Raw genomic sequence first — 12,859 nt, 5'->3', positions numbered from 1 at the left:
ACATTAAATTACATATATATATATATACACACACATATCTATATGTGTATGCCTATATGTGAGTGTGTGTATACACAAGATATTTTTTTGGCTGGGGAATGCACTAGCAGCTAGGATCAGGAAAAGCCTCAAGTAGTTCATGCCTGAGCAGAGCTTTGAAGGAAACTAGGGCACCTAAAAGGTAGAGGTGAAGAGTGCGAAATGGTGATAACGGCTACTATAAATAATAGCCATTATAAAACATATATGCCATCATATAATAGATACTTCATGGTGTTTTTGTGAGACTGAAGTGAGATGATCTATGCAAAATGTTTTGCAAATTTTAAAATAATATATAAATGTCAATGATCACTACGGCCACTGCCCTTACTGTTTTTGCAATTATCTCAGTTTTTCATTGTAGTACATGAAACTGCATCTGACTACATATGTAAAGAAAACACATGGTGGAAAATCTTTGAAATTCAATGATTTCTGAAAAAATCTCAAGTCTCAAAATCTTTTTTTTTAAGTCCTCGAAATGTATATTTTACATATATTCAAGTTTATGATATACGTGATGGCAATGTTAGTAATATGTAACACTGTCACAAAACTTTTTTAGAAACTAGGAGAAATACATATTATTGAAATAATACCACAGAACTTATAGTTATTTTGGAAATAAACTTTTATTTTCAAATGAAAATGCCTTTCATATTCCTTTTAGAACACTTAAAACAATTTAAAATCACATTTATTGCTTTGCATACAATAGCTCATATAGTTATGTAGTTAAAAAATACTCAAAAACCAAGCAATACATCAGGCATTTCCCCCCAAAAATGGGAAATACATTTTGTTGGAGAAAAAAAATCAAATTAGAGAATTTGTACTTCAGTGGGTAGTTACAACTGATAATTACTTAAAACATTACACCAGCAAAACAATTAATATTAGCTGATTAGCATATAAACAGAAACTGTTCACCACATTATGGTAAGCAGTAAAGAAAACAAAGCTGAAAACACCCTATTTTAATGGTAATTTTCAAGTAGATTTCTATTATACTGCATTTCTTTTTCTTCAGATTTGAGCTCATTAATAGAACATTCCTATACATATATATACGCACACAAAGATGCAACAAACTGATACAGTATTAATTTCAACAACAAATTAAAGGTCATAATATACATAACTTAAATACCCCCCATGCTGTGACTGATATTGGCTTCTTATTCCTTAATCATAAGCTTCTTCCTTTGATGTTCACCAATGAATGAAGTTTTCTCATTAAAAGGCACATTCTTATCTGCAACCAAAAAAAGTAGACAATAATCTTTAAATATTCCTTCTTTTACACATTTAAGTACAGTTCTATTACTTCCCAAATTTTATGGAGGTGGGAAGCAAAAAATAAAATTAGGTAATCAAAGTTATCAATTTAGGAAATTTAAGTATTTATATGTGCTAATATTATTTTTATCAATTTTATCAAATGCAACCATTTTGATATATATCTTAACTATATGATTATAGGCAAATGAAAACTTATCTATAGATTTTTAAAACTTTTCACTTTTATTCAGTTTATTTTTTCTAAACAGATATTCTGTTATACTAGCCTAAATAATAAAACACTAATAAATTTTAGCTACGTAAACAATTACAGTAAAAAGCAGATTTTTGTTGCTTTAAATGTCAACCAATGAGGTTTACAGGAATAAATAATAATAATGATGATAATTTTAACCTGATTTCTGGGGCTTTCAAGAATTATGTTGAAAGGTATCTTCTAGATAATGATTGTTTTGTTGTAATGACTTTTAATATTCTTACAGGATTGTTTTATGGGCTTAGCAATGCTTGAATACCTTCTTCCCACCTATTTGGTATTGGACAAATAATATTCCTAGAATTGAATTTGCCTATAATGCTAAGTTTCTAGGATCCTATGTCTTCATAATCTTAACTATTGTCAGAGAAACAATATATCCTAGCAACAAATGGAATTAGAACTGTGTTTGAATCTTGAAATGTTTATGTGCTAAAAAGAAATCAGTCCATCAATAAGTATCCAGGCACTGGGGAAACAAATATGGCAAAGGATAGTCACCGCTCTCAAGTATCCTGCACCCAATAGGGGAAACGACATGAAAACAACTGCGCACATAGAAGCTACACACAGGGTAAGTTGGAGATAATCAACTGAAGGCAGGAACTAGCATTAAGGGGATATGAAAGAAGGCTTTTTGAAAAAAATGATGGGAAGTCAGGAGTTGGGGATGGGGAGGGAGAGTATTCCAGGCCTGGGAACAGTAGAATCTGGAGATGGAGTGTCTCTTATGAGGAATAGCAAGGAGGCTAGTCACAAGACCACAAAGTACCTGAGAGTGAGTAAGGTACAAGAGGACTGGAAAGGTAGAAGAAGCCAAATTGTGAGGGGCTCTGAATGCTAAATAGAGGATTTTATAGTTGATACTGGAGGCAAGTTTACCGAATGGGAGATGACATGGCCATTCCACTTTGTATCTGTAGTCTTGTCTGATTTCAACTTTAGGAACAAGATGCCCCTCCCACGGGCTCCTCACTTCTAATCTCATCACCACTAACTCAAGACCAGACTGACATTAACTTCCTCAGACTCCTCTCCCCTTTGATTGGAGGGCTGGAGGATGGAGTACCAAAATCCTCCCATTGCCTTCCTGTATAGAGGGTAGAAACTGAATTCTCAAGCTCAGTCCACTTTGCCTCTGCTCCTCTGCCCGGTTTCAACTGTGCCCTATGTCCCTGTTTTATTACTTCCTTTTGTAGGTTTCCCCCCACTCGATTTAGACTGTAAGTTACTGAGAGCAGGAACTATGTTTTTCTTAACTGTGTCCCCAGTACTTAGCACAGTGCTTGGAACATCAGAGGCACTTAATAAATATTCATTGGATTGTTGGATTGGATGGCAGATCTTTGCTTCAGGAATATCAATTTGACAGCTGACTGAAAGATGGACTAGAATGAGGAGAGATTTGAAGGAGGGAGACCAACCAGCAGGTTATCGTAACCAGGCAGAAGGTCCTGAAGGAAATGGTAGCAACACCAAAGGAGAAAAAAGAGCACACATGAGAGCTGTTAGAAAGGTAAAATCAACAGAACTTGGCAACAGGTTGGAGAAGGGAGGTGAAAGTGAGAGTTCAAAGGTGATACCTAAGTTGTAATCCTAGGCGAACGGGAGGATAGTGGTACCCCTAACAATAATAAGGAAATTGGGGAAATGTGAGGATTCAGGGAACAAGATAATGAGCTCAGTTCTGGACACGCTGAATTTAAGATATCTATGTACAGCATCCAGTTTGAGATGTCTAACAGGCAAATGGGGATGTGAATCTGAAGATCAGAAGAGAAGAAAAGTTTGTGCTGGATAAGTAGACCCGAGGATTACCAGTATAGGGATGCTAACTGAAACCATGGAAGCTGCTGAAATCACCAAGTGAAATGGAATGGAGAGAGAAGAGAAAAGAGTCCAGGATAGAACCCTGGGGGATACCTACCTTTAGTGGGCTGGAAGAGGATTCAGCAAAGGAGACTGAGAAGAATCTGTCAGGTAGGAGGAGAACCAGGATACAGTAATATCACGAAAACCTAGAGAGACAGGGGTATTAAGGAGAAAGTGATCGAAAATTTCAAAGCCTGCAAAGAAGTGGAGAAGGATAAGGACTGAAAAAAAAAGGCCATTAGATTTGTAATTGAGAGATTATTGATAACCTTGGAGAGAACAGTTTTAGAAGAATGATGGAGTTGAAAGACAGATTACAAAGAGTTATAAGTGATAGAAGAAAGGAAGCAGAGGCAGGCACTATAGGCACTCAAATTGTTTAGCCAAAAATAAAGGAGGAGGGATATCGGATGTTAGCTAATGGAAATGGACTTGGATCATGTGAGGGTTTTCTGAGGATGGGAGAAACACAGGCATGTTTGTAAACAGCTAGCAGATAAGGAGAGAATGAAGATAGGTGAAAGTATGGGAAGATGGAGGAGATAATCTGCTGGAGAAGATGGAATGGAATGGGATCCCTTGAGCATGTAGTGGCATTTGCTTTTGTGAGAAGGGCAACCCTAACCTCTTCAAGTGAGACATGAATGAAGGCAGAGATAGTAGAAAAAGGCATCTTAGTAATGAGAAATGAGGAATAGGAAAGAAGAGGGAGCTCTGGGAGAATGGCCTTAACTTTTTCTGTGAAATATAAGACTAGGTTCTCAAATGACAGAAGGAAGGAGAAGGAGCCATGGGAGGTTTGAGGAAGGATGAAAAGGTTTGGATGAGCTGCTGTGGTGAGCTGTATAGTGAGTTAATTGAGGAAGTATAAAAGGATGGTGTTACCATAGTGAGGGAACAGTTGAGGTTATCTAACATAAATTTATAGTGGACTCAGTCTGAAAATTTTTGTGATTTTCTGCAGCTCTGTTATGCAACACATATGTAGGAGCAAAGGTAGCAAATGATGGTAGTGATTCAAGGCTGAGATAAACTAGTTCACCAAAAAATCAAGAAGGTGAAGGAAGGAAAGCATATTTACTGCAGGAGTGATGGCCTGGGAAAGAACTGAGGGGTGAAATAAGAGGTCAAGATGAGAAAGAAGGTGGTTTGTGAAATTTAAAGTAGAAGAAGGGGTGAAATGATAATGGGCTGTGGTCAGATAAGGTATTTCAGAGTTCATGAACATGGAGATGGTGCGTTTACAGGTGATGGTAAGACCAAGGGGAGAACCATTTTTGTGTATGGCTGAAATTGGGTGGAGGAGTAGGTCACGTGAAATGATTTATGTTGAAGATTAAGTGTGAAGTTAGGGCATAATATGAAGGCAGGAGTTAAGAAGGAAAGACTGTGAGCCTAGCACTAAACTCACTGAGAAAAGAAGGAGAATGTCCTAGAGATCTATGGGCAACAGTTAACAGGATTTTGATTTGATGGTAGATATGGACTGAATGAACCTTAAAAGGAGAGGAGGTTACTAAATGATGGTAGTAGGAGAACTTGGAAGAGCACTAGTTTCCTTATCTGTAAAGGAAGATAGTAATATTGTACTTTAAAGGGCTTTTGAAATGAAATAAATATTTGAAGAGGTGTATCAAGGTGAGCTGGTATTTTGTAGATGACTCTTAAACCCCTAATGGTACTTTGAGCCCTTCATGTCATGGATATGGAGTATAGAATGGTAGAGAGAGCCTGGGACTCAAGATCTCACCTCTGACACACACTGGCTGTGACCCTGGGTAAGGCACTTAATTCTCACTCTCCCCACAACTGTCCCCCACCCCTGCCCTGAAACTATTTAAGGTTAGAAATCGCAAACCAGGCATCAGTCGGCACAGGAAAAGGGAATTCCTTAGTGGAAAGTTGCCTATCTCAGTAAGAAAACAGAAGTGGTAATCTAATTTTTTTTGTTTGTTTAGTCCTATCATACTTCACTGTATCCCAATCCATATTCAAAGAACTTCTGTGAAAATAAGGTATCTTGCTATGATAACAATGACAATGAAAATAACAATAATAATAACAGCAACAATAAGAACAGAGACAATATCCTTCAGAGGTTCAAGAATATATATACAGACAGAAGGGATGGAAATCTATTATATTATTCTTATATGCCATCTTTTCAAATGATTATTGATACTAAGAAGTCTTGTTAAAGTATTAAGTATATTTTCAATGAAACGTTCTTGATGGTTTTTCGTATTATTAGTTATTTAATGAAGGTAAGGATATCTTTTACAAAATACCTAAAACAATGGTTTTTTCCCCTCATTTCACATTAGTGTTCAAAACCCAACAATTTTGGTATGCCATTAATCTATTCATGACTGATATAAAGTAATCTAATCTAATTTAAAAGATAATTAGCATAGCTAAAAACTACTTATTCTGATAATATAAGTCTATCAAATAAGCTATTAACTAACTCATTAACTTGAGTGTTCTTATTTACAAATAATAATTGGAAGGCCTTTCCAATCAATTTTTCACAGTTGTCACTGGGATTGTCATTTAGGCATTTTTTGTCATAAAGTTTTTTATACTGTGAAACATAGGCTTGAATGAGACTGAAAAGGTAATATTTAATCTGCTTAAGAACACAATAGGATTTTAAGCAATACATACATATGTATGAATATATGTGTGTATATATATATATATATACATATACACACAATACATATATATGTGTGTGACATTGGTTGACTAATTATATATTATTCTTTGTTTTTATTGAAAGCAGACATATATGAGTACTTATAATTTGGCATCACCTTTGGTAATATCTCATTACTCCATATATCTTACAGTAATAAAATGATTGCTTTTCTTTAGTTTTATAACTAAAGCCTAATTTAACCTAGCATTCCTCTCAGATTATACTCAATTAACAAACTTACATTATAACATATTTTTGAGCATGGGAACAAATCATCCAATTTCTTTACCAGTAAGTTTTACAGGAGTAAACAGAATACAGACAGAACTCCATTTTTTGTAGGTTTGTGGGAATATTATAATGGCTCAATTGCATTTAAATGTCTTAAAAACACAACTCTAATGCTCAATTATGCACAAGGTACACTAGTAGATGTGAAATATTTACTTTTTTGAATTAACTTTCTGGTCTTATCTCCATTATCTTCACAACAGCCTTGCCAGGTAAGCAAAGCACAACAAATATTTATAAACACTTGTTCTAGAGGATTCTTCCTATATAACTCAATATTTGTGTGTGTACACATGTGCACACACACACATGCAATATATATGACAAAGCAATTTTAGTGTGTAAAGACAGATGGCAAGGAAGCCAAAATGGTCAAAGCAGAGAAAACTGGCTATTAGGAACACAGAAGATAATATAATAAAACATGATTCTCCTTGTAATTTTTTTAATATAGTACACTGTCTAGCCTGAATTTTTATTTACCTTCGGGGATGATTGGCATCAAACAAAGTTGTATCATCATCATCATCATCTTGTTCTAAAGGTGTTAATTCCATATTTTCTAGATTTGTGTCCAAAACCCCATATCTTCGTGTCTTTCTATTTCTTCTTCTCATTCTACAAAATATACATGTAAAAAAATTAATATAGAGAAGTTAAAAGGTATGAAGGTCCTTGTTTGATAGTAACTTAAAATAACTAATTTAATTCACACCTACCTGCACCATACACACATCAAGTGATATCCTACAAATGCTGTTTGTACTTTTTCACCGTGAAATGGCATATTTAGTATGATGAAATGGTATATTCTATGCCAGGATTTTCTTAGTAATACTGACTTCAGAAAATAATGGCAATTTAAGGGAATGAATATGTGTCTTAAGAACTCTTGAAGACACAGTCCATAGATGAGGCCCTTTAAATAGTAATTAACTGAAGATCGGGGTGATTTGAATATTCCCATCCAAGGAGAATAAACAGGAAAAATAGGGCTGTTCAGTCTTGGGACAATAAGCAGGGAAAAAAGAAATAAAATTATTATGCTTACGAGAGGTTTTTGCTCACCTAACATGAACAAGTCAAAATCTTCATGTAGGTAGACTGGTGTAGGGTAAAAAGGGGGAGAAGTCAAGATTTTAAAAGGAAGAGTCCTGTGACTAGAAGTTAAAGACATTGTCAGTTCTCGAAGGTGGCACAAATCCACTTCTTAGCTTTTTATTTTTTTTTAGAAGCCCAGGCAAAGTACCCTATTAAAAAAGTTATAACCTTTGTCAGAGAGAAGTATAACACCAATCATGTAAACAATTAGGTTTATCTTGGCTAGTGCCTCAAAAAAAGGCTGCTTGAGAAACGCTGCCACAAGAAGACATCCAAACTAGGTTAGTAGAAAGTTGCAACAAAAATCATCGTAGAGAATAAAGCAGAAATGCCAGTGAGGCTTTAGAAAATCCCAACTGAGACAGGATAGTTACTAATCTGCCACAATGGAGAATTCACCATGAGGAAGAATTCTCTGCCAGCCTTAATTCATTCTCAACTTTAGCACTCCTGACACCATTCAAATGTCAGACAAGACTTACAATCTTGAGACACAAACTTGGGATCATCCTTTTTTATCTAATCTTCCTTCCTCAGTTAGTGAGTTCTTTGTATATATACATGGTATTTCTCCTTTTTTTTTTCCCTGAAATTGTTTCTCTTTGGGTCTTTAGAATTTCATATTTGAGTTTCCTGTCCCTGCTCAGATGGCTTTCTCTTTAAGGATTTTAATCTATAAGATTCTACTTATTCATCCTCTGAACCTAATCTCCCAAAGGCTAGACAAGGGACACATCAGACTATGCTCAGGTTTTCTGTGTTCTATAACAAATTCTAGGAGGGAGTGGACACTTTTTTGCAAGGTTCATATTTATACCCCAGCAATCATTTCTTCCTTGTTAGGAATAATTCCCCTTTGTTGGTTCCTTTAGCTTTAGAAGGAGGAAATTGTTCCTAAATGAAGTAAAAAAAAATAATAAATAAAACTATAGTAATTAAAGCTAATCAACAAGAAAGCAATACCACATAAGATAAAAGGCTTATTAATAACATCAGAAAGCTGATGAACTTAAGCAGAAAGATGCTATTCAGTGTTCCCATCCTAAATCCACACAGCCAGCACAAGCAACCTCATTGACTTTTGTTTTGGGGTACAACTATTGAGGTCCTCTCACACTTATGAGTCAACTCTTGCAGAGTCACAATGATCTGGTTCACATACATGAAAAAAAGAAAAAAGGAAATGAAAATGTGGGGGATGGTAGAGAGGGGACTTTCATGTACAAGGAGACAGGAAACCAAGCTGCAGAGAGTATACTCACCAGTGAATTTACTCTGGGCAGGAACCCAGCCAGTCTTTCCTTTCAACGTTCCTCCTGCACAGGAAGCTGAAAATATCCTTCACACCCACACACCAACAGACCTTTCTAGCCTTAATATACATAATTCTCCTTCATGTTAGAATCCGGTGAAACTGACCTTGGCCTTCCTCACATACTATATTCTATCTCAGACTACCCTCCATGCCTGGAATGAGCTTCTCTTCACTTCTGCCTCTTATAATCCTGAGTTTCTTTCTATTTTTTTTTTCATGTGTACCAAAATCTTTATTTGATTTCTGGTAGCCTCTTATTTTTTGGCCTTTGGAGCAGCTGCTTTCTGGGCAGGGGCTACTTTCTGGGCAGGTCCTTTCTGGGCAGGTCCCTTCTTGTCTGGGGCCTTCTGGCCGGAGGCTTTCTTACCCTTCTGGGCAGGGTATGCCTTCTGACCCTCAGCCTTCTTTGAGGGTATCTTCTGGGCAGCTCCCTTCTTAGGAGAGCCCTTCTGGGTGGATGCCTTCTGGAGCTTCTTCATTTCATGCTTGATAATTCTGTTTCTCATTTTCTTAGCTTTCATGACTTTGTGATGGTCAAAGTCTGTCACCTTAGCTTTCCTCTCTCTGGCGTCAATCTTCTTGGCCCATCTTGTGGCTTTCCATTTTGTATTGATCTTTTCTTTCTCCCAAGCAGCCCAGACATACTTCTGATGAGCACTGTGTGGGAACTTGAGCACGAAGTCTGTAAGCTGCACACATTTAAATGGCATAGCCTGCCTCCTCACACCACTGCATGGGCCATTCATCAAAGCCCTGTTCTGGTCAATAACATCCACAATAGCTACCAGCTTGCCAGCGTGTGGCCAAAGGAGATGCAGGCCACCATGACGATCTCAACATAGCGCTTGAATACCATGTTGGTGGTGCCAAACTTTGAGAAGGAAGGGCCTTCAGAGGACTGCCCTGAGTTTCTTTCAAATCTAACCTCAAGCACCACCTTCTCCACTGAGTCGTTCCCACCCCAGTACTAGTATCTTCCTCCCCCAAATAACTTGTGTTTCTATTATGTATATACTCATCATGTGTATAGGATGTTTCCTCTGATAAGCTCACCCAGTGGGGGGAATTTTACTTTTGCCTGTGTGTCCTCAATGCTTGACACATAATAGATGCATAATAAATGTTTGCTGATTAATTTATGGTGTATAGGAAATGTGGCCATGCCACAACAATGGAAGGATGAGGGAAAACAGAAATAAGCCATTGGGCATACAAGAAAAAGGCCTATCAGTAAGCAAGTAAATCAAAAGTAAATTTCATAAAGACAGAAAGAAAATTAAGACTTCAAAGAGTTGTGATATTGCTATGAGACCAAAAAAGGTACAAGAGGTAAAAGAGAAACTACATTACTTGTAAAGCTTTAAAAAAAAAAAAGTCCCACTGATTTCACTATCAAGGAGTACTACTCCAAACAAGGCAATCCACTCTACCAAAGCAAATCAACATCTGCTTTGAAACTTAATTATCTTCAAGTTAGTGGCCTAGAAAGTTGAGTGAAAGGCTAAGGATCACAAGGCTAGTATAATGACAAACAGTAATCAGACTCCCATCTTCTGGATTCCAAGGTCATGTCTCTATCCACTATGCCATGCTGCCGCTAGTGCTTAAAGGTATCACATACAATGACAAAATATTACTATTTAATATGTATATCTATCCATATACATCAAATGGCATAGAATTTAAATTCATAAATAAAAATCTAGCTGAACTGTAATGCTGTACTATTATGTAGGTAATCAAATAGTTCTAGAAGTTCTAAATAGTCCTCTCTTGGTGGCTTAATATAACAAAAAGAAAATTTTAGAAAACTGTGGAAGAATTGTAACTGAACAAGCTGTTGAAGAGGTAAGAGCTAAAACATACAAGATGGTCTTCTGAATGGTGAGAACTTAAATACACACATACACACACTTTCCACGATCACATGGTGACTCTGTAAAAATAGACTGTGTTCCAAACACTTAGAAATAATAAATATTAATACGGCCATTACAGACCATAACATACATAAGCAAGGTCCAGATTAGTGTGAATAATAAATCCCTAGAAGTCACAGAAAAATGATTTCACTATTCAAAATTATAATTACATAAACTACAATGGTAACTGGTTCCAACCCAATTGAAATAAGTTGTTCAAATCTGAATAATGAAAACACTTCAGGGGATTCATTATTCACATTAATCAGGACCTAGCTAGTAAGAAATGTAAGAGACAAAAGGAGAATATATAAAACAAGATGGCAACTTGGCATTCTGAGTAAAGGGCAGATCAAAAAAAAAATCATAAAAGCAAACAACAATTATGCAAAAAAATATAATAATGAGACGACACACCAAAATGTTAGGGATGTAACTAAAGGAATCCTTAAAGGACAAATGCTCTCTCTCACTAATAATTTAAATTAAGTAGGAAAAAGTCATTAATAAACTATTAATTTTTAAAAACTTAGAAAATAAAGTTAATAAATCCAAAAGAAGCACAAAAGAATTTGAAATAACACAAATCTGAAAAAAAAGATGAAATGGAAAATTAAAAGATAATAGAAATGAGAAACAAAATAAAAAGTTGGCTCTTTGAGAAGATTAATTAAAAGTCCAATAATCCTTTAGCTAACACAATTGAAAAAAAATTAAAAGTCTATTCATAATAGAGGAGAAATACAAAGAATTACTAGGTCTTAGTATATACAATTATATACTAGCAAAAATGAAAAGATAAAGGAATGAATGGTAATCTATAAAAATCTAAAATGCCCAAATAAACAAAATAGAGAGTTTAATACAACTTAGAAAATTAAAGTAATAGATATATGAGGAAACTCTCAGGGGTAGAGAAGGGAGGGATCAGTAGGATAGGGCAGTAAAAAAGAAAAATCCTATTTAAAATAACTACAGAAATGCATAAAATATATGAAGGTCAAGTCAGTCTAACAAATATACATTCAAGACTTACATAAACTACAGTTAGAACCAAGCAGAGCAGTTAGTGTCAAATTAAAAGACGACCAGGATTTGGAGCCCTCTATAAAGGGAGACTATGGAAGGAGTTTCTTGCTCCACCCTCCAATCAGAGTAGAAGAAGCCACTAAAAATCCTGATGAAATGTCAATACCAAGTGTTTCCATTAGGATACATCTCCTAGCGATGAGCTTGCTGTGGAAGAAGAGCATGATGCTGATGGTGGTGGAGTCAAAACTTAGCAGAGCAGCTGGTGGCAAATGGAGATGTCTACTCAAATACGACAAAATGATGGTAATACTTAAATTTACAGATTTAATTTTATATCAAATTACCAAGGGCTTACTATGCAGGAAAGACAGAGATAAAATGGTACCTGGGATTTCACTGGTAATATGGAACTACCAGGGGAGTAAACTTAATTTACACTAAGCAATTACATGACTCTTCCAGGGGCTCAAAGCGCTAGGTGTTAGAAGAGGGACTCAAGCCAAGATCTCCCTCACTTCGAGACCAGCTCACTATCCACTATTCCATGCTACCTCTATACTTGCACAGTTTGGAATAGGGGGCAGACAATTTTAAGAAATAATAGAGACCCTAAGTAAATAATGGGATTGGAGGAAGTAGAATCAGAAGCAACTACATTCAGTAGTTTAGTATCTGATAAACCCAAGAATATAAATTTGGAGACTCCCTATTCAACAAGAACTACAGGGAAAATTGGAAAGCAGTTTGGTTAAAAAAAAAGACAATTCAGACTAGAATTTTATAGCCGAAACTATATACACTATAAACTGTAGTTGCAAATGGATACAGCATACATGACAAAAGGTCATGCAGAGTCATCAGACATAAGAAACACTGATCTGGTTTACCTACGTGAAAAAAAAGGTAGATCCGTGATCTCATCAATTCAGGTTCTGCAATGATGAAGATCACAACCTATCCTTGTCTGCCAATTCTGTTTAGCTCTTGTCTTATGTCCTCCCCAAAATTCAATACAGAAGGTCCAT

General features: G+C 35.9%; 1 protein-coding gene and 1 pseudogene across 3 annotated transcripts in view; both read right to left on the bottom strand.

The window, feature by feature from the left end:
• Nucleotides 1-655: 655 nt before the first annotated feature.
• FAM174A (family with sequence similarity 174 member A) overlaps nt 656-12,859 on the bottom strand; it is a 48,881-nt gene continuing 36,677 nt past the window's right edge. Inside the window, exons 2-3 of one of the 3 annotated variants that reach the window (XM_036742017.1) lie at nt 6,948-7,082; nt 656-1,297 (exon numbers count right to left, since the gene is read on the bottom strand). In XM_036742017.1, the coding sequence (XP_036597912.1) occupies nt 1,294-1,297; nt 6,948-7,082 (139 nt within the window). In that variant the 3' untranslated portion in view covers nt 656-1,293. Of the gene's footprint in view, nt 1,298-3,533; nt 3,619-6,943; nt 7,083-12,859 lie in introns of those variants that run through there. The other 2 variants (XM_036742016.1, XM_036742019.1) reach the window with 2 other exon arrangements.
• On the bottom strand, nt 9,135-9,736 carry LOC118834568 (annotated as a pseudogene).

This window comes from Trichosurus vulpecula, chromosome 1 (genome assembly GCF_011100635.1).
Source record: "Trichosurus vulpecula isolate mTriVul1 chromosome 1, mTriVul1.pri, whole genome shotgun sequence".
Classification (NCBI taxonomy): domain Eukaryota; kingdom Metazoa; phylum Chordata; class Mammalia; order Diprotodontia; family Phalangeridae; genus Trichosurus; species Trichosurus vulpecula.
The sequence above is the reverse complement of the archived record's forward strand: the minus strand, read 5'-3'. Positions and strand labels throughout refer to the sequence as shown.